At 45.2% G+C, this 22,480-nt stretch overlaps 1 protein-coding gene across 1 annotated transcript in view; it reads left to right on the top strand.

Moving 5' to 3' along the window:
- The window catches only part of INPP5B (inositol polyphosphate-5-phosphatase B), a 48,960-nt gene that overhangs the window by 7,920 nt on the left and 18,560 nt on the right, over positions 1 to 22,480 (top strand). Inside the window, 4 exon segments of the mRNA XM_047870962.1 lie at positions 1,031 to 1,335; positions 1,338 to 1,425; positions 20,310 to 20,406; positions 22,108 to 22,275. Of these exon segments, the coding sequence (XP_047726918.1) occupies positions 1,031 to 1,335; positions 1,338 to 1,425; positions 20,310 to 20,406; positions 22,108 to 22,275 (658 nt within the window).

Genomic DNA, 22,480 nt, shown 5'->3' on the forward strand with positions numbered 1-22,480 from the left:
TTACCCAAGGTCATTCCTCAATTGAATTGATGGGACGGGGTTTGGAACCCCAGGCTCTAACCCATGCCCCCGGGGTCCAGAGATTTCAGTTCAGATCCCAGTTCTTCCACTTCCTAGTTGTGAATGTGAACAGTGTATTTTATTTCTTTAGGTCTTGGCTTTGTCATTTGTACAATGATATGAACCTGCCTTACCTACTACTCCAAGAGATTTATGAGGATTAGATGAGGCCCAATATGGATTAACACTAAGCAAATACTGAAAAGAACTTAAAAGCTATTTCTGCCGGTGTCATACTGGGGCCTGGAACCCAAGTTTCTTCATTTATGATGTCCCTGCAAATCCAATTAGGTTCGGTCAGGTTCATGCAGTTTTACAAGAAGAGCAGTCAAGATAGCATAGGAGACCAAAAGCATTCGGGCCCAGACAGAAGTGGGTTTGAGTGAGAGGCAGAAGCACTCAAGAATTTCCAGGAAGAGGTGGCAATCTGTTAAAGGGGAACCAGAGGTCTTGTCTTGAGAGGACCTGTCTTGAAGGCATATCTCATAGCAAACACACTACTTTTACCTAGAGTGTGTTTTTACTAGGAGTAGCTTACCAGTTGCTGACGGAGATTATGGGCAATTAAAGCACCAACCCACTCCCTAGTACTGACAGCTATTTGAGTTCCCACTGTGCCTCTCACTCTGCGACCTAAGACTTACGGTCTCTGAGCACAGCTGCCATGGGATAATAGTTCCTCACTTCCTACACTTAGTTGTGAGGATTAAGAAGTAATACACATATGAAGCACACACCTTAGCACATAGTTACCACGGGGAGTAGCGCGGGTCTAGCTTGGAAGGGCACTTTTTTCTTTTTCCACATTTATTATTGCATTTGAATCCCAGATGCACCCAGTGCTCCGGGAAACAGGCTTGGAGACTCTCCGGAAAGGCTGAGCGATTTGCTCACCGGCCTACAGTCGTGCAGAGGTGGAACTGGCTCTTCAAGCCCGTGGCTCAGCATTCCCTCCTTTTCCCTGCCACAGGTTTCGACTCGGCGACCCCGGATCCTGAATTCCTGTGGCTGTCTGTATACAGGTGCACCCGGCTGGAGCCCGATCCGCCCACGCCGCTTGGTTGGAACTCTGCCCCGGGCCCCCGGCCGCCATGCGCCGGAATTGGCGGAGGCAGGTATCCGTCTCGAAAGGGGTGGTGGAGATTGGAGGAAGTGCGGCTGCGGGGGCGGTCTCACTACTGTTGGGGGGGTGGGGCTATGGAGAGTATCGGCCTTCGATTGGTGGAGGTGGCACGCGGGGGCGGGCCCTTCTGGGGGCGGAGCGGGCAGCGCGGGCGGGGCGGTGCGAGCGGCGTGATGAAGAGCTTGAAGAAACTGGCTGGGAAATGTCCGCCGCCTCCGGCTCTCGGGAGTGCGACTCTGCAGGTCTTTGGCGGACTGGGGGAACCTGGGTTGGGCCTCTGGGTCGGGGGCGGCGGCGGGCCCGGCCCGCGGGTGGGCAGGGTGTGCGGTTTGGCCGGTGGACGCGCGGGGCAATGACCAAGGTCCTGGCCCTTCGGGGGCGGGAACGCTGGGGCTGAAGTTCCGAGGGGATGTTATTCTTAGCCGGCGTGGTGAGGGCAGGCGGACGGCTGTGTGGTACCCCGGAATCTGGAGGCTGAGGTTGTAGTAGAGCGCCGTTCCCGACTCGCTGTGTGCCCTGGAGCCAGTCGCTGCCTCTCTCTGAGCCTCAGTTTCTCCATCCTGACCTTCCGAGGTTGGCCTGTGTTGGGGGTGCGCTCGCCATGACCGAGCCTTCCTTTGGGCGAGGAATGGTGTGTGTATTGGGCTGCCTGACTCTCTTGTCAGTCTTTGGCCCGTGTGATGGGGCTGTACACAGATCCCGGGTCCAAGAGAGCCCTGTTCACCGTGGGACTGGAGGCCAGGATGAGGTTACAGGTGAAAGGGACTAGATTTTTTCCACCCAGCCCTTAGTGGGTAGTGTTGTGCAGCACAAAAAGCCAATTGTTGAACAGGAGGTTGTCTTTTGGAAAGCAAGAGGCCCAGGGCTGAAGTTTGCGTCAGTCTGGTGCTTTGGGAGGACCCGCAGACCTGTATTTTCTGAACAGCCCCTTGATTTTCTGCACGGGCTCCCTGGTATGTTTTTCCCCTGGGTGCGCCCATGCGGCTCCAGTTACGTGAGAGCTTTGGCATGACCACTGGTACCCATTCGTGCCTCCTTTCTCAACCATCTGCGAGAGATGAAGAGTCTGTCAAGTGGCTGTGTAAGTGTGGGCCGGCACTCCGCTTGCTCTTATAAGGCTTGGAAACTATGAGGGGCTGGGGCGTCGGGGGTGGGGTGCCGATAGCACGTTGCACAAAGTTTGTAAAACGAGAGGAAATTGGGTGAGCGAAAGACTTCCTCAGTGCTTATGCTTTTCCTTCATTGCAGCTGCCACAAGAGGCGTTTGAAGCGCCTGATGGTGCTGATAGTTTGCATCTTTCTGGGGCTTATCTCAGCTCACTTGAAGGACTTGATCTTGAGACAGCTGTTGCTTCAGTTCCCATGACATCCTGGGCTGTGGTGCTGGGACAGGTGAGAGCTTACCATTAAGAACAGGCCCAGTGGCAGCAGAAAGAGGCGGGTTGTGTTTTCTCAGCCAGCATGCCAGGGCCAGGTTGCTGGAGTGCTTCATTCCCTACGTGGAGAGAAAGGTCTTCTGTGAGAAGTCGGGACAGCTCTGAAGCCAGTTATCTGCCCCTGGGTGATAAACGCGCAGGGATCTCACAATCTTTCTTTTGCTTTCAAAAAACAAAACCTAGTCACATGCTGGTGAGGAATTGTCGTCAAGGTTTTGGTTTTATTTTTAGTCTAAAATGATTTGGCCCCATCATAATAACCTACGGTAAGTGGGGTTACACTAAAGTGCTAAGTTTTTTTTTTTTTTTAATTTTTTTTTTCAACGTTTATTTATTTTTGGGACAGAGAGAGACAGAGCATGAACGGGGGAGGGGCAGAGAGAGAGGGAGACACAGAATCGGAAACAGGCTCCAGGCTCTGAGCCATCAGCCCAGAGCCTGACGCGGAGCTCGAACTCCTGGACCGTGAGATCGTGACCTGGTTGAAGTCGGACACTTAACCGACTGCGCCACCCAGGCACCCCTAAGTTTTAATTTAAGTTTAATTTATAGATTACTCATTTATAAATTAAGTTCATTTAAATTCAATTTAAGTTAATTAAAATTGCCAAATGAATCATGTTAAAACTGGGAAGAGATGGTACCCAGCCCCCAGTTCTGCCTCTCATCTCTGCTTCCAAAGTTGCTCTGGCCTCAGAGGAGAGTCACGTCTTCTACAACAAGTAGGAGAAACTTTTGGGGCCTCCTCTGACGTTCTGGATAGTCCAGGCGCCCAGGGAAACAGGTAGTGGATTTGGTTCTTTCTATACGCGTATGATCAAAATACCCACTTCCGGATAGCCTGAGGAACCAACCTGAGGCGAAAGGCTGCTTAAAAATGCTATTTGTGATGTACTTTAGGAGAAACAAGGCTCCCTCAAGGAGCTGACAGTCCATACATTGAGGTAAGAGAGTGTAGGGTTAGCCCAGCAGGGCAGTGGTCCTTATAGGGTGAGCCAAAGGGCTTATAAGAGTACCTCAAAGGCGTAGGTAATTTGGCGGCCAGGGGAATCTGGTCTTCACATCTCGCCTTTGTTTTGGTAGAGAAAGGAAAGAGCTCACTTTGATGCTTCTCTCCCAAATGTCCATTCTTTGATTTGTCTCTGCTGAATTTGGGGGTGTCAGGCCAAGTTTGGTAGAGATTGGGCAAAGACCTGGAGCTGTGTTCTGGAAGATTCTGAGACATGTGCTAGAAAGGGAAAGAACTACTCAGAAGTCCCATCGGGTGCTCTTCTGGGCTAATTTAACAAAGTGGTAATAACACTCAAATGTTGGTCTTTTGAAGTGGTTTTCTTATTCCATGGCTGATTCAAAGTGAGGCAGCTTTGTAATAACTCAGATTTAGAATGAGATGCGCCATGAGTATTTTTGCCCCTGGACCCAGAAAACAGCATTAGAATCTGTCTGGCCTGAGAAAGGAAATGAATGCTATTTATATCTCAAGGCAGCATAAAGGGTAACCTAGATTACCAGGGTAGAAGCCAGAGAGAATGTGGGAAAAATAGCCCCTGGGTTGGTCCATCTCTCTCTCTCTCTCTCTCTCTCTCTCTCTCTCTCTCTCTCTCTTTCAAGAAGTAAAATCTGTGTGACCAAGCTATCTAGCAGCGAAGAGGAATTCTCCTAGATATTTATCCTGCAGGTAGGAACGTTGCCCATTCTCTCTGCCTTTGTGGGCCCCTAAGCTCTGAAGGCCCCTAAGCAAATGAGTTTGGATCACTTTGTTTAAACAAAAGAGAACTGTGCTCCTTTTTTCTTCCTCCTTTTGTTGTTCCCTTCTCCATTTTCCCTGTTTGTCCCATTTAGCCTCCTGTTTGTTTCTAGAACAGGAGAATCCCCAGACGACTTTTCCTTCCCTCAGAAAACAGTTTGTGTTGGAGTTCTACAGGGGGAGTCTTGAGCAAGCCAGGTGACCCACAAGCATTCATTTAGAAGTGGAGCTTTGCACAGAAAAATCCTCAGGGACTGAAGGTTCAGGAAGAGAGGCATCAATATTTATTAGAGGGAAGACAGGGTTGGAACATAGAAGCCAGCTGACTTGCATGTTTTCTTTGCTGCTTAAAATATACTGTAACAAATTTGTAGGCTTTACCACCCCTCATGCATATGCAAATTGAAACTAGCAAAAATGAATGGTGAGGATTTGAAAAAAGTGTGTGTCTAATTTTTACTTATTTATTTATTTTTTTATGTTCCTTCTTGCACCTTGGTACAATATTAGACATGTCTCTTGACTTTCCTCTCTTCCATCTATGCAATGAGAATGAATGTTTGCCTCCAAGAAGGTCACCTCTAAGTTATTTAGAGATGCTTTTGTTTGGGAAACACACTCAGGAATTGCAAATGCCCACTTTCCAGAGCTTAGAGACTGGCTGCCCTCTTCAGGGCCTATCCTAGGCCAGATTCTTCCAGATAACTAGTCATTATCTTCTTACTGCTCTCTCTCCCTCCAATTTCTTTTCCGTGAATGCAGTCTCTTAAAATCTCTGTCATCCTGGACTCTTCCCTCTCCTCTTCTAATAACCACGTTATTTTTTAATCCCCATAGTTCACATAAGTATCGTCTTATTTGAATGAACCCAGTGGTCTCCTTCCAAGTGTTCCTAACCTTAAGGCTGCTTCTCCCTCGGGATCTCCCTAGCCTCTAACTTTTATCATGCCCTATTTTATATGTGAACTTGAATGTTGTGCCACTCTCTGTTGCCCACAGGATAAAGTTCAGATTCTTTTGCATGACAGTTCAAGTCCTGCACAGCCTGGCTTCAGCCCCCTCTTATCTTATCTAGTCTTATCTGCCCCAACTCCCCTTCATTTCCTCTTCCTTCGAACTTGACAGCTTGTAATTTCTGGATAAAACCCTGTGTGTTTTCATCTTTGTTGACTGCTCATTCAGCTGCATTTTTACAAGCTTGAACTTGCTGTTGTTAGCATTTTGCATCCCCTCTCCTCCCCACATGCCAGCCTGAGTGCCTTGCACATCACCAGGTGCTCAAAAAATGTCTGTAGTCTTTGAGCTATAGAGACCCGCGCAGTTCATCGCCTCAAGTGCTTAGTCACTTGAAAAGCTCCTGCCCCCTTCCTCTTTGAGTGTGCTCTGAACTTCTCTCCCCTCTCTTCCTGGTTTGCTCTTACCCACTTCTCTTTTCAGCTTTATCACCAGACCACAGACCAGAAGGTCCAGTGGAGGGAGAGCCTGGAGGGAAAGAGTCAAGTAATCTGTCCAATAACTTGTCACGACTACAGTCTGTTGCTGTGAACTGGGCGCACTGGAGTCTTCCTCCTTGAAAGCTAAACCGGTCATATTTAGTCCTTGCCAACCTAAGTTGGATTTGCACGGGGTGCAGGTAGAGTTTGAGTCCAGGGCTTATGGATCTGTAGGGCACAGGATGTGTTTTTAGAGATGTCTAAAGAAACAGAGAGAAAACTAAGAAGCATGGTTATTTGACTTTTAAGAAAGTAACAACTATCTGGGGTGCTGGCCAGGCTGACCGTTGTTTGTAATGCCGGGTGCCCTGTGTTCCGGACTTCTCTTCAGAGTTTCCCCGCACTGTGGACTATACGTAGCTCCCCACTCTCCCTTTTTTAAAAAATAGACTGCACGTCCACTGTGGGGCTTGAACTCACTGCCCCGGGATCAAGAGTCACAAGCTCTACCAACTGAGCCAGCCAGGCACCCCTGGTTCCCCCTCATCATAGAGTAAAATCCAAACTCTACATGGGGTTCAAAATCTTACACTTTGGCCATTTATTACTAGTATGTATTTATTCATAAAAAATCTTTTTTTTTGAACATTTTTTTTAATGTTTATTTTTGAGAGAGAGAGAGAGGGAGGCCGAGAGAGAGGGAGACACAGAATCTGAAGCAGGTTCCAGGCTCCAAGCTGTCAGCCCAGAGCCTGACACGGGGCTCAAACTCATGAACCTGAACAAATTTTTAAAATAAAAATTTGTTTATAAAAATGTATTGCTATCGAGGCGCCTGAGTGGCTCAGTCGGTTGAGCATCCGACTTCGGCTCAGGTGACGATCTCACGGTTCATGAGTTTGAGCCCCGTGTCGGGCTCTGGGCTGACAGCTTGGAGCCTGGAGCCTGCTTCAGATTCTGTGTCTCCCTCTGTCTGTCCCTCCGCTGCTTGCACTCTGTCTCTTGCATTGTCTCAAAAATAAATAAACATTAAAAAAAATTTAAAAAAATGTATTGCTATCAAACTGTTATTATTATTAGCAGTTACCATTTATTAAGCACTTACTGTGGGTCTGTGGGGCTCACACTGTGCCACAAAAGTTCTGTAAGAGGATGTCCATTTCTCAGATGGAGAGATAGAGGCTCAGATAGGGTAGGTAACATGCCTGTGATCACTCACTGGTCAGTGACAGAGTTGAGAACAGAACTCAAATTGTCTGTTTGAATCTAATGCTTGAGCCCTAATCCCTGTACTCTACTTCCGTGTCCCCTAATCCTTCTCAAACAAAACTTTTTCTTTGTACTTGTTTATACTACTTATTACTACTATTTTCTGAGGATGCCATAATGCTGTCTTTGTACTGAAATTATTTCTTCTGCCAGAAATACTTTCTGAACCTCATGTTTTTCTGATAGTTGATATCTTGCTATTGTTTATTGGTTGAGAACCCAAACTCTTCGGGCGCCTGGGTGGCTCAGTCAGATGAGCGTCTGACTTCAGCTCAGGTCATGATCTCATGGTTTGTGAGTTCGAGCCCCATGTCAGGCTCTGTGCTGACAGCTTGAAGCCTGGAGCCTGCTTCGGATTCTGTGTCTCATTCTCTCTCCGTCCTTCCTCCCACTTGTGTTCTGTCTTTCTCTGTCTCTCACAAATAAATACGTGTAAAAAAAAAGATTTTAAAAGAAAGAAAAAAGAACACAAACTCTTGACCCAGATTCCTTGGGTTTGAATCCTGGCTGTGCCATTTACTATCTGTGTGTTCTGGGGCAAATTAGTTAACTTCTGGTCTGCAAAGTGCAGATAATAATAGCACTTACTTCATCCGATGGAACAGTTTTGAAGATTAAACACATGTAAAGTGTTTAAAACCATGCCTGGCATGTAGTAAGCCTTAAGAATTTGCTATTAATATTATTCATGATAATACTACTATCATTGTCATTAACACAGCCTGATTTGGATTCTGGGTAGTTGGATCTGTTTATCTGGATCTGTTTATCTTCCTGTGAATTGAAGTACCTCTTGCTGGTATGTGTCTCCCTGTTTCAGACTGAGAGAGCCCTTGGCGTGGCCCCCTCTGTGTCACTGGTAAGCGTTGAACCAACTCACTCACTCCTGCCAATTTGAAACATCAGGGATTTTGCTCGCATGGTTTTGCAGGTTCTTCTGGTGTGCTGGATTTGGAATGCAAAGGCCAGTGACTGACTGAGAAGATAGGAAGGGACATCTCCTCCTAGACCTGTCTAGTAGATACTCAGCAAGGGCAGGACATGATCTCCACCCAGCAATGGCAGCCACACACCCGCACACCCTGTGGACACCATGGTGGTACTTTTGCTTTGTTATCCAAGCAGACTCAACCCTTCTATTCATTTGCTACTTACCTCTATGAGTTGATAGTTTCCTTGAAGATCCTGTGCTCGTGCTTGCAAAGGGGGTGACTGTGGAGTCAAGCAGATCTGGGTTTTAACGTCTAATGCGATTAGAAGGTAACTTGATAAATGGTAGTGTTCATTATCAGAGCAGTGGGGGGTTAAGAGCGGCAGAGCTGGGGGAAAAAAGTGTAGGGGGAAAGAACTAACAGTTCCTGCCCATCTGCTGTGCACCAGGCATTGTGCTAGGCTCTTGACCCATGTAGATTTCGTTTGGTTATTCTTTTGGGTTCTAAGTTTGGTGGTATTATCCACATTTTACAAATGAGGACACAGATGCAGTAATTTGCTTGAGGTTTCATATGAGGTCGTGGACAGAGCCAGTAAAAGAGCCAGGTCTGTTTCATTCCAAAGCCTAACGCTTATTTCCAAAAACACTAATTTCTCTTAAAAGTGCCACACCAGTTATATGGACAAGAAAGGCCTTCAGAAGTCGGAGGGATGACTACCTCGGATAGTGTGGTGATGGTAGTGGGGCATGAGGAAGAAGAGGAAGGAGCTCGTAGGAGTGGAGGCTGGGCTTTGCAGGAGAGGTGGCCAGCAAGTAGGAGGGGCTTCCCTTGGAGCCAGGGGTGAGGGTGGCACGCAGGGCGAACCTGTCTATTTAGATCTGGCTGCTTTTAGGTGACTGAGGAGAGCCAGTTTGCAAAGGGCCTCATCTGCCAGTTCAACCAGTCTGTATCTTAACCTCCAGGCATCGGTGCAGTGCTGAAAGCTTAAGAGCAGGGAGACCTAACTAAAATCAGAGTTCAGTCTGGCCACATCCAGAGACCAAGTTGGGTAGTGAGAAGTGGGAAGCTCCTGTAGTGGGAGGCTCTTGCGGTGATAAGAGAGACTCTTGCAGTGACAAGTGAGGAGAGGATGGCCTGAAGAAAGGCATCCTTGGGAACAAAGACATTGGTGACTGACCAGCTCTTGGGGCCCTGGGACGAGAGGTGTGGGTGGATGGCAGGGTTGCAGACTAGGTTGGCGGGGACAGGGCTGGTACAGACGACAAAGGGGGAGCTCAGGGAGAGGGCCCAGGTCAAACCGCACCTTTACCTGGGCCCCGCCGTGCACAGAACTTCCTTGTGGAAATGCAGACAGTAGGCGGTGGCAGGATTAAGTACTGGCAGAGCTGGACAGCTCCATTTGGAGCGAACCGTGGTGGCCGATGATTCTTGAAGAGAAGGAGTGTGACCTAGGTCTGCATTTGTCCACTGTGGTAGCCGCATGTGGCTATTAACATTTAACTTAGGTGAATAAAATACAAAATCCAGTTTCCCATTCACTCTAGAAACATTTCAGGTGTCTCAATGTGGCCAGTGGCAGCAAAGCTGTAGAACCTTTCAGTCATCACAGAAAGTTCTCTTGGACAGCACTGGTCTGTATATGGGAGCATCTGCAAATAGCTAGGGGACCTGCAGGGGGAAACAGAGCAACAGGAGGATACAGAAGGACCCACTGAATTAAGAAATAATGTTCCTGGGGGGAAAAAAGAAAATAAAGAATGCTGCTGCTCTAGTACAGGTCTCCAAAGAAGTAGGGTACTTGTATTTGGGTTTGGATTTTTTTTTTTCCTTGTGTGATGTCCTGTTTTAGAAAAAGCCCCAACCCCAGGTCAGTGATAGGCCTGGCTACAAGATGTTGGCATCAAGACCTTGCCTCTTGTCTTTGTTTTGTAGCTCTGGGCCTTCAACAGGTCCGGTTTGGCTTTTAGAGCACCTTTTGGCCTTGAAGTGAGGGAGAGCCTCCAGTTAGCCACAGGGAGAGAAGACAGCAGTCGCGTACAGCAAATACACTGTTGTCTCTGATTGGCGGAAGAGGCCAAAGCTAGAGAAATTGGGTAACTTGCCCAAGGTCAAACGGCTAATGAATGGCAGGGTCAAAATTGGAACCTGGGTCTTTGATTTCAAAACCCATGATAAATGTGCATACAATAAAATACACATTGTAGCTGCTTTTGAAAGTGCCTATAAGCAAAAAGCAAAAGAGGTCCTACCATTGAGAAATGATTTCTGTTGACATTTTGGTTTCTACCCTTCCAGGATACGTATGTGTACGTATGTGTCTGTAAAATTTATCGATATATTTATAAGCTTGTGTTATAGATGGACATAGACACACACTCTAGTCCTTTTTGATGTGTGTAGATAACAGCAGGCCATGCTCTTAACTACCGTCTTCAATCCCTTATTAGCAGTTCTGAAGTCCTAAAAGCTCCAAAGACTAAAAAAAAAATTCTATAAGTTTGACCCAAGCCCACTTTGGCAGCAAGACTCGCTTGAACTGACATGAGACTATTTATAGGCTTTATTTATCCCCCCACACTTCACTACTCCTACGTCGCACTGTGGAAATATCAAAGTGTTTGATTCCTCAGTGTTGCCTCAGACTCTGCTGGGGGGTGTTGTATTATATACAGCATAGGTCACATATTAGCTTTTTAAGATCCCCCGAATTCTGAATTCCAAAGTACGCTTGGCCCCAAGTGTACAAGTGTACGAGATCAGAATCGTGGATCTGTGTTAAGCACTACTGCTGCTTGAGCTAAGGAAGGAGCCTCCAGGGGCAGTGTTGTCTGTTTAGCCAGGCATGGGAGAAGGGTTTTGGTCCTGTAAACTATACAGTGCAATGCACAGGATTTGCAAGAAAAGCAAAACACTTCAGCAGTTCTATACATCCAGACCAAGCTGTTACCATGGTTGACCTACTTACTAGGTAGCCTCTTACAGGGAAATGGTTTCAATTGTAGGTGTGAAAGGTGGTCATCAAGTAAGCACCCGGAAATGACAGTGAGCTTGATCTCTGCCCTGTGGCTCTTGGTTCACTGTGTGTTTGCTCACTGCCTAATATGTTCCATAAATTGTGGTAAGCCCAGGTCCACAGAGGAAAAAACATCAGCCCCTGCTCCCAAGGAGCTTGTGGTCTAGCTAAAGAAGTAAGACAAAAAGAGGTGAACACAGTGGCGGTTCTCTTATGATAAATGCCTTGATTGAGGCAAGCACTAGCTGTATGAAAATACAAGGAAAGGACCAGTAGAAGACCTTTTGAAGGGGGTGAACACTGAGCAGAGTCTGAAAGGATGATGTCTACCACACGAAGGTGGGATTGAGGACTGGTTAGGATCAGGGGTGGGGTGAGGAGACAGCATCTAAAGAGAAATCGTGGGGCACCTGCACGGCTCAGTCAAGTGTTCGACTTCGGCTCAGGTCACGATCTCAGGGTTGGTGAATTCGAGCCCCACATCAGGCTCTGTGCTGACAGCTCAGAGCCTGGAGCCTGCTTCAGATTCTGTGTGTGTGTCTCTCTCTCCCCCTCCCCTTCTTGCGCTCTCTCTCTCTCTTCAGAAATAAATAAACATTAAAAATAATAAAAATAATAATAAAGAGAGAAATCGTTTTGGTGTGACTGGATGGGGGCGGTGGGAGATGGGGCTGGAAAGGGGGTCTGGGTGAATTACAAACGTCCTTGTGTGTAATACTCATAGGTTTGGGGTTGATTTGATAGTTGATAGAAATTATTGTGGGAGGGGCGCCTTAGTGGCTCAGTTGGTTGAGCATGAGACTCTTGATTTTAGCTCAGATCATGATCTCACAGTTCGTGGGTTTGAACCCCAAGTAACTGCTTGGGATTCTCTCTCTCCCTCTCTCTCTCTTCTTTCCAGCTCACGCATGCATGCTCTCTCTCTCCAAATAAATAAACTTAAAAAAGAAAAAGAAGTTATTATGGGAGTTAAGGCACAGCAATGACCTCAGATTTATGTTTTCTTCTAGATGGTGGCAGAATGGACTGGAGGGGGGGTGGTGATGGAGGCAGGGAAATCATTGAATGTGCTTTCCAGAAATTGTAAGGGCCTAATCTCGGGCATGACAGTAGGGATAGGGAAGAGGGTCAGGTATAAAAATATTTAGGAGAGAGGATTTATAGGACTTAGTGAATGAACATGGGAAGAAAGGAAAAACCCAGATGTCATCTGTTAGATTGGGTGACAAAGGATTGGAGATCTGAGGTTGGAAAAAGGGCAGAGTAGGAGTAGGGAAGCAGAAGAGGAGGAAGAAACAGGAAGCTGTGGTTGAGAAGGAGCCAGGGGGCTGGGTGATGGTAAATTTGGTAAGGAGCTGCTGATAGCCAGCCGCCGTGCTAGATCCAGGGGAGAAGAGATCCCGAGAAGACTGTTCTGTGGCTGGAAATCCCCCAGGTCACGCCTTAAACTTTCCACGCGTAGAGTGAAGAAGGAAGATGTTCTGGTCGTCGCTGGGCTGGTTCCTGCAGCAGACATGGTGATGTAGGCCTGCAGGGCGATTTTCCAGTACACTGCCCACTCATGGGCAGAAGCTGAATCCATAGGGACGAACCACCTGTCCCCAGGAGATGTTCTTCCAGTCTGGCCCTTCCTAGGAACTTACGAAGCCTTTACTAGGAAGCCCCAAAACAAGATCCTGAGTCCTTAGCACTGACATGCAGAAGCAGAGCTCTAACCCGTATTCCTTAATTTGCCTTTGCTCATTGTAAAGTGTAAAGATATTTATACTGAAGTGCCTGCTTTATAAGTGAAGAAACTAAGACCCAAAGAGAAGAGGGAACTTGTCACACAGGAAGATAATGGTACAGCTAGGCTTCAGCTTAAGTTTCCGGATACTTGCATGCATTTAACACATCGAGTACCCACTCTGCTGCAGGTGCTGTTCCAGGTCCCCAGGAAATCGCATAAAGACAAAGCCCCTGCCTTGCAGAGCTTACGTTTTAGTGGGGATAGCCTCTGATAAACTGATAAATACTCACAAGATATGATGTCAAATGTTATTGGTACCAAAGGGAAAAATTTCACAAGATTGTGGTTCCCAGACTGTGTGCTGAGGTATCTGGGGGCTCTGTGGTGAATTCACAGGGACACTGTGGGACTTGTAAAAGTTCGAAAGTCAGCACATAGATACTTGAGGTCTGTTCTAGCTCCAGGTAGTTTACAGTTTCAACATTAGATGGTGCCGCATTCCTTCTGAGGACATTGTATCAAAAGGAAGGTGATGGGGCGCCTGGGTGGCTCAGTTGGTTAAGCGTCCGACTTCGGCTCAGGTCACGATCTCGCGGTCCGTGAGTTTGAGCCCCGCATCAGGCTCTGGGCTGATGGCTCAGAGCCTGGACCCTGCTTCGGATTCTGTGTCTCCCTCTCTCTCTGCCCCTCCCCCGTTCATGCTCTGTCTCTCTCTGTCCCAAAAATAAAATAAAACGTTAAAAAAATATTTTTTTTTTTAAAAAAAGGAAGGTGAAGCTGGGTTTTTGGTGGTTGCTGTCATCAAAAGCAAGTAGGGGCCTGGGGGGCTCAGGTGGTTAAGTGACCGACTCTCAATTTCGGCTCAGGTCACTATCTTACGAGTTCAAGCCCTACACCAGGCTCTGGGCTGACAGCATGGAGCCTGCTTGGGATTCTCTCTCTTCCTTTCTCTCTGTGCGTGTGCCCTCTCTCAAAATTAGTAAACTAAAAAACAAAAAATACAGGGGCCAGTTGACCATCCAACTTCAGTTCAGGTCATGATTTCATGGTTCATGAGTGAGTTGGGCTCTGCACTGTCAGTGCAGAGTCTGCTTGGGATTCTCTCTCTCTGCCCCTCCCCTATTCTCTCTCTCTCTCTCTCTCTCTTAAAATAAATAAACTTTTTTTTTATTTTTTATTTTTTATTTTTTTTTAAATTTTTTTTTCAACGTTTATTTATTTTTGGGACAGAGAGAGACAGCGCATGAATGGGGGAGGGGCAGAGAGAGAGGGAGACACAGAATCGGAAACAGGCTCCAGGCTCCGAGCCATCAGCCCAGAGCCTGACTCGGGGCTCGAACTCCCGGACCGCGAGATCGTGACCTGGCTGAAGTCGGATGCTTAACCGACTGCGCCACCCAGGCGCCCCTTAAAATAAATAAACTTAAAAAAAATTACCATGCAAAAATCAGTGTGGCACGTTGTACGTGGTGTCCAATCGGATTCCAAAGTTTGAGAGGTTGTACGTACCCAATAGGCACACACATCTCGTTAGTAGGTAATTGTGGTTATTTAAAATGAAACAAATAGTATTTTTTCCTTCTATTTATGTGTATTCGTTTTCAAACTGCTATTTAAGTTGTTAGGCCTTAAATACTTAGTAATTTATTTGGCCCTAACTACTTGAACAGCTCTATTAGGTATTTCTTTTGGCCTAGAGGCTCTTTGAAAAAAATCACTGCGACAGGAAGGGTGCTGTGAACAGAGGATGTTTAGGAAGTTCTGGAGAAAGGGGATAGAGTGATGTGGGTGGTAGGGTGGTAGAGAGAGCGTCAGCCTCCTGATGTCTGAGCAGAGGCCGGAATGAAATGGAGTGAGTAATGTGGAGATCTGAAGGAAAAGCATTCCAGGCAGAGGGACCAGCAAGATCAAAGTCCCTGAGTTGGGAATGAGCCTGACATGTTCTAGGAACAGCAGAAAAGGAAATGGAGCCAGAGCAGACCGGGTGCGTAGAGCACGGTGGATGAGGCCAGAGAGGTGAGAAGGCCAGGTTAGGTAAGGAGCTAGAGCTCTGCTGAAAGATCTAGGTTGGAGCATGGAAATTTGGGAGTGGTCAGCATGTAGGTGGTTTTTAAAACTGAGACTGAGAGGCACCTGGGTGGCTCAGTCCATTAAGTGTCCAACTTCCGCTCATGATTTCATGGCTTGTGGGTTCTCACATCAGGTTCTGCACTGTCAGTGTGGAGCCTGCTTGGGATTCTCTCCCTCCCTCCCTCTCTGCCCCTCCCCCCCCTCCCTCCCTCTCTCTCTCTCTCTCTCTGTCTCTCAAAATAAAATAAATAATAAATACCCTTCAAATAAAAAATAAGACTCTGAAACTGAGATCACCTAGCTGGGAAAGAGTATAGCTGGAGAAGCGGTCATGCCAGGACCTAGGCTGGATTCATTCCTGGGGGTGGGGGTGGGGTGCATGGAGAAAAGAGGAGCCTTCAGAAAGTAAAGTGTGTGTGTGTGAGGGGGGGGGAAGGAGTGGTTTCTATCAAGTGCTGCCGAAGAGAGGTTGAAGTGAGCTTAGCTGAAAACCAGGGAACTGACCACTGGATTTGGCGACATGAATGAAGCGTATCAGTAACCTTAACACAGCAGTTTCAGGGGGAGCCGTGGGGAGTCATGCTCTACCTCCTTGAAGGTAGAGTGTTCACCTACAGTATTTGAAGTTCTTCAGAGCAGATTTGTCTTTTCCTCTCCACTTATTTTTTTATTCAGTTATTTGTAGCGCTATGGACTGATGGCTGTTTCTTTTATACTTTGAATTATAATCCAGTATTGTTGCTCACATTGTTCCAGCTGTGACCATTGGAGCTCTTTCAGTTGGCTCCTGTGTTCATTTGACATACTCCCCTCATTGTGGGTGTTTTAATGTAATTTAATTTATTTTTTTAAATGTTTATTTATTTATTTATTTATTTTTTGAGAGAGAGAGAGAGAGAGAGAGAGAGAGAGAGAAGGAGAGACAGAGGTTACGAATCAGGCTCCCCATTGACAGAGAGCCGACGTGGGGCTCGAACCCATGAACTGTGAGATCATGACCTGTGCCGAAGTCAGACGCTTAACTCACTGAGCCACCCAGGTGCCCCTGTTTTGTTTTGTTTTGTTTTGTTTTGTTTTGTTTTGTTTTGTTTTGTTTTGTTTTTTGAGTGCTTTCTTGTTTTCTGGCACTACAAAATGCTCCATCTTGTATATTTCCTACCCCAGACCTAAGATAACCATATCTCAAGGAGCCTTGGTTCCTTTTATTGGCGAATAAATGGTATTAGAAACCAGGATCTGGGTATTAAAGAGTGGTCCTTGCTACTGGTGGGTCCTTGCTTCTAGGCCCTCTTAGCTGACAGAGCAAGGAAATGTATGTGTGTATACTTACACGTGTGTGCCTCTGTATTTCTGCATGTAACCATATGGATGTATGTTAGGTAAACATGAACTCATGCTGATATCTCCAGCTCTAATCCAGTACCACATGGATCATTCTAGTCTCTTGCCCTTCCAGGTTTATCTGGAACCTCTTTACCTCTACAATGAGACACCCAACTCCTGCAATCCACTACCCATTTTCTTTCTTTCTTTTTTTTCTTCTTTTTTAAGTTTATTTATTTATTTTGAGAGAGAGAGAGAGAAAGAGAGAGAAAGAGAAATTCCCAAGCAGGCCCTGCAGTGTCAGCATGGTGGGGCTTAAACCCACAAACTGTGAGATCATGACCTGAGCCAAAATCAAGAGTTGGATGCTCAACCAACTAAGCCACCCAGGCACCCCTCCTCTGTCTGTCTTCTTAAGTGTTAAGTTCCAGGATCCAGGTATAGTGACTTCACAATTGTTAACCCATATCCCTGTGGGAAACAGCATTTCAGCTAGAGTGTAGTGCTTGCATACAGTTCATTTTGCCTTTAGTCTTACAGGTTCCACTAATTTCCAAAGTTACTTAGGGCAGCACTTTTTTCTTCTGTCCTCTTCATTGAGGCTGTTCATACATTTGTAATATAGTTAGATACTTTGTCATTTCCTGTATTTTACTCCAGGATCCCCTGACCTCCAAAATGATTTTTTAAATTTGCATACATTAAAGTTCACTCTTTGTGCTATAGTTCTATGAGTTTTGAAGCCTATAGATAGTGTCATGTATCCAGCATCACAGTTTCTTACAGAATAGTTTCAATGACCCAAAAAGTCCCCTGTGCTTCCCTCACTTAATCCTTATGCACCCATTGAACACTTGGCGACCACTGATCTATTTACCATCTCTAGAGTTTTGCCTTAACCGTGATGTGATATAAGTGGAATCCTACAGTGTGTAACCTTTTCAGAATGGCTTCTTTCACTTAGCAATATGTGTTTAAGATTCATTCATGTCTTTTGGTGATTTGGTGACCCCTTATTTTTTATTGCCGAATAATATTTCATTATACGGGTACCATAGTTTGTTTATCCAGTCACCTATTGAAGGACAGACATCTTGGTTGCTTTCAGCTTTTGATGAGTATGAATAAAGCTGCCGTAAACATTTATGTGCAGGTTTTTATATGGACATAAAACTTCAAATCATAAGTATCTAGGAGTGGGATTGCTGGATCATATGGTTGAGGCTACGTTTAGCTTTGTAAGAAACTACCAAGCTGCTTGCAGAGGGGCTGTACCTTTTTCCATTCCCACAACCAGTGCATGAGAGTTCCTCTTGCTCCACATCCTTGCCAGCAATTGGTAGAGTCAGCTTTTTGGTTTTCACCCATTCTAATAGGTGTCCCCGTATGCCATTCACTAAGTCAAGTACCTTGGCTGTCTAAGCTTTAGAGTTCAATGAGAGTAAAGCAAGAGAGGTAGGATACAGTGGGGGATTTGGGTCTCAGAGATAACTAGCTAACCATGGGGTCATAGAAGTCTAGAAACAACCTGTTGTAGTTTCCTTTCTTACTTTTGTTGTATGCCGAACACAATGGGAAGATGACCCGAAACATTCCAAAAGAACACTACAGACTTGAGCTTAGATGTTACGTATTTATATAAGACACATAAGGGATCCATATTCACCCAGTATTTTCTTTTGAATTGTTGAGTGATTGAACTGTTTGTGTGCTGGCTGGTATGCTGGATGATGGGGATGCAATGATGAATAAATCAGACATAGTTGTGTCCCCAGTAAGCTCACAGTCTAACTAGGGGAGAAACAGTTATAATACACAGCAATTTAGGCTATAATGAAAGACGTACGGGGAGCTGTGGGAACACCAGTGGAAGGGCATCTGACCTTATCTAGGAGTCAGAGATGGTGGCATCTTAGAAGAAGTGACCTCGGCTCCCTCTCTCTCTGCCCCTCCCCTGCTCACTCTCTGTCTCTCTCTGTCTCTCAATAATAAATAAACGTTAAAAAAAATTAAAAAAAAAAAAAAAAGGAGGCACCTGGGTGGCTCAGTTGGTTAAGCGTCCGACTTCGGCTCAGTTTATGATCTCACAGTTTGTGAGTTCGAGCCCCGCGTCGGGCTCTGTGCTGACAGCTCAGAGCCTGGAGCCTGCTTCAGTTCTGTGTCTTCCTCTCTCTCTCTGCCCCTCCCCTGCTCACTCTCTGTCTCTCAATAATAAACGTTAAAAAAAAAAAAAAAGTGACCTTGGAGATGTGGTCCATAGCAGGGCTTGGCTAAGTACAGGCCATGGGCCCAATCCAGCTCACTGCCTGCTTTGTACAGCCTGTGAGCTAAGAATAGTTTTTATAGTTTTAAATGTCTGAAAAGAATTAGAAGAGAATAATTTTTTGTGACATTTAAAAATTATATAATCCTCAGATTTCGATGTCTATAAATAAAGTTTTATTGGAACAAAGCCCTGCTTATGGCTCCTTTTACCTTATGCCAGCAGGGTCGAATAGTTGTGATGGAGACTGTACAGCCTGCAGATCCTCGGCCATTTACACCCTGCCCTTTGCAGAAAAGTTTGCCAGTCCCTGGCCCCAGGATGGGTAGGAGTAAGCCGTGTAAAGCAGAATGAGGAAGAAGGAAGTGGGTTTCTGATGGGATCATGGTATAACTGCAGTAACTTTAATATACTTAGACTGTGGCAGTCCAGGGGGCAGGGAGCCAGAGGACTGTGGTGAAAGATGCAGGTGGACAGGTGGGCAGGAATCAGACCAGAAGGAGACTTGGCAGCCATATTGGGAGGGTTGGGTTTATCCAATGGGAAGCTTTTAAAAGATTTTAAGTGATGTGATTAGCCTTCCTTTAAAAAAAAAAAAATCCTCTTGCCACAGTGTAGAGTTTGGGTCAGAGATGGAGGGGTGAGAAAGGAGGCCAGGAGACTATTAATCAGGTTTTTGAAGTCATTCCAGGGAGATGCTGGTAACATCGAGCTAGTAGGGTGACATTGGAATATATTGATTTGAGAGGCCTTTAGGAGGCAAAATTGAAAGGCCTTAGGAATTGATTGGAGGTACTGAAATGTAATTATTTTCATGTTTCAAATTGTGTGTGTGTGTATGTGTGTGTTTTCGACTCTGAAGTTTGTTTTTTTCTGGTTCCTGTGAATGCATGGTTGAAAATCCATGTTTAGTAATAGTCTTCAGGGCAAAATTCTTTCGTGATGTTTCATCCCTCCAGTGCTCCTGGTAACTTGTGTGTTGAAGCAGCATCTTTCCGTGGCTTCTCCATTGCTGTTTTCTGTTGACAAGAGATTTGGCTTTTTACTTATTTATTTTCTAAGTAGGCTCCACACCCAGCGTGGAGCCCAGCCTGGGGCTTGAACTCACGACCCTGAGAACAACACCTGAGCTGAGATCAAGAGTCTGACACTTAACCGACTGAGCCACACAGGCATCCCACAGATTGGGCTTTTAAGGAGCCAAGAAACTGTTGGCAGATTAATTTTCCTTTTCAGGTTTATCTTGGTTTAACAACTGTGTCAAAGTATTTATTTATTGAAAGTCCTTGGTTTGCTGTTTGGTTTTGAGGCAATTTGTTAACAATGACAAGTGCTTCCCATTCTCTAGAGCACTTAGACCCTTTCCAGTGTTAGATCTCTCACCCTTGCCTCTTTCCTCCTTGAAGTTCCACTTGGAGTAAATGGAATGATATCACTATCTTATATTTCATAATATGCTGTGTGGCTTCCAAAGTTCTTACATGTCAACTATTTGATCCCTACAGTAAACCTGTGAGAAGGGCAGGGTAGTCAAGTCACTGACATTAAGAGAGATTGAAGCCTTGCCCAAAGTCAAGAGGTCAGTAAATAGTAGAGCTGGTGATGGAGCTTAGGTCTGCAGATTTCAAAGTTTTTTTTTTTCTGTAATGCACTCTTGTCTCTAGGAAAAGGGAGTCAGACCAGTGGGATATTTATGTTTTCAGAAGTAAAGATCTCTGGATGAAATGCTTGTTTTTTCTCCCTCCCTCTGTGCTCTGGGAGCTTCACTCAGACACCAGCACAGACCTTTCCTGTGCTTTCAAGAAGTATGTGGACAACCAGTGATTCCTAGACTACAATTTGAGAAGTGGGGCGTCTGTATATTAAAGTATATGTAAGTGTGTTTTCATTCCCTCCCCCTCCCCTTAGGTGTTTTTGACTTTGATGATTCAAGGTCAGATGGGAAAGGCATGCTTGTGGACCAAAGCTCTTGGAGTCAGGATACAGCAGACAACTTGCTCACAAGGTAATGCACTCTCCCTTCATTTGTGTCTCTTAGGGCCACAATTTTCCTCATTATAGAACTGAGACCATTACTGTGCATGATGTAAGTTGTCCCAGGGTGGCTGGCTTAACCAGTGGTTAAGTGGTTAACAAGGGGTTGGACACTTCCTGAGCATTTACTGTGTGTGCCCTGCACTGTGCTTTTACCTGGATTATCTTATTTTAGCCTAAGACATAGGTTCCATTATTTTCTCTGTTTTACAACTACAGAAACAGGTGAAGAAGAGACTTTATAGAATGTTCCCAAGATCCAGACCTAGCAAGTAGCCCATCTAGAGTTTGAAAGTGACAGTATAACCCTACCTTAGAAATGTAGAAGATTAGAAACATTTTTATTTCTCCTTCCCATTCTTTTAGGAGTTTCCGGACTCTGAAGATACTTTTTTCCGCTTTTATGTTCTCTTCTTTTTTTCTGACATGCTATTATATTTAGCCTGTACACCAGTGCCCCCTACTGATTGTAGCCGGAATCTCATCTGGTCAAGATTAAAAACTTGTTTTGGTCAGTATTTTAATTATGCACTGAAGCAGTAGCCAACAATCCCTGAACTTTATTTATTTTTGTTTGAGTTTTTTTTTTTTTTTTTTTTTAGTAATCTCTATATCCAACGTGGGGCTTGAACTCACGACTCCAAGATCAAGAGTGGTGCACTCCACTGACTGAGCCAGCCAGGCACTCCTGGAATCCCTGAATTTTAAATGATAGGTAGATCTGTCATTCTCAGCTTACTTATAATTAGTATGTACTTGATACAATACCAGATACTTGTAGCTATTTATTCAGTGTCAGAAGTTGTGGGTGCTTCGTATATCTTAATTCATTAAGTAATCATCAGCAAAAGTTTCTGTGCTGTTATTAGGATTACGTTAGATAAATGTATCAAATTTTAGATTTTGCTTAACTTAAAAATTTTTTTGATGTTTGTTTATTTTTGAGAGAGAGAGAGCGAGAGAGAGAGCGTGAGCAAGCGGGGGAGGGGCAGAGAGAGGAGACACAGAGTCCAAAGCAGGCTCCGGGCTCTGGGCTGACAGCTTAGAGTCTGACACCGGGCTCGAACTCACGAACTGTGAGATCATGACCTAAGCTGAAGTCAGATGCTTAACCGACTGAGCCACCCAGGCGCCTCTATTTTGCTTAACTTTAAATGTTGGCATTTGAATAATTTTTAGTATGACTGTTAAAACTGCACAAACAAAAATGAAATACAGATTTTCTTGTTCTCCTCTTATTTCTGATTATTCCTGTGGAATAGAGATACAGTAGAATTGTCAAGTCAAAGGATCTGGATAGTTTATAGTTTCTTTACATGAAGCATTAGGGTCTAGAAAGAGCACTGTCAAATCTGGGTTCTAATCCATACTCTGCGACCATCCAACTGGGTGGACCATTGATGATGCTAGGTCTCATTTTTCTTATTTGAAAAAGGAAGGGATGAGATCAGTATGTCTTCAAGGTCCCCCCCGATCTGAGATCTCTATCAGAAAATCTCTGGACCAATGTGCTATATGGTTGACAACATGTAAGTTTATTTAATTGCACATAGAAATAGTGTTGTCTTAGTAAATGCATTTCACTTTGGAAACTTCTAGCTTTATGTTCATGTATTTTGTCATGGGGAGACTCATCAGAATATGATAAATTTCTGTTTCTTTGTTTTTCTAGACAGAATAAATCCAAGTCTGACATCATTAACATGGTTCGCTCCTCCACTATCACAGTATCAGACAAGGCTCATATTTTATCAATTCAGAAGTTCGGACTGCGAGATACAATAGTGAAATCACATCTGGTGCAGAGAGAAGAGGATTATACCTATATCCAGAACTTCAGGTAGCTAACTGGGTGGACTGTTTTCAAAGCAAGGTGATCTCTCAGCTCTCTGGAATGTAAGCACTTCCCCCCAACCCCCCGTATCCTGGATTTGGAAGCAAATCCTTCTGCGGAGTCTCTCCCATCATTTTCGAAATGATATTTCCTTTCGCTCTTCACTAGTAAGCATTTATTCTTGTGCCTTTTCTGGCCAGGCATGGTGGTA

This window comes from Prionailurus viverrinus, chromosome C1, assembly GCF_022837055.1.
Source record: "Prionailurus viverrinus isolate Anna chromosome C1, UM_Priviv_1.0, whole genome shotgun sequence".
In the NCBI taxonomy this organism is placed as follows: Eukaryota; Metazoa; Chordata; class Mammalia; order Carnivora; family Felidae; genus Prionailurus; species Prionailurus viverrinus.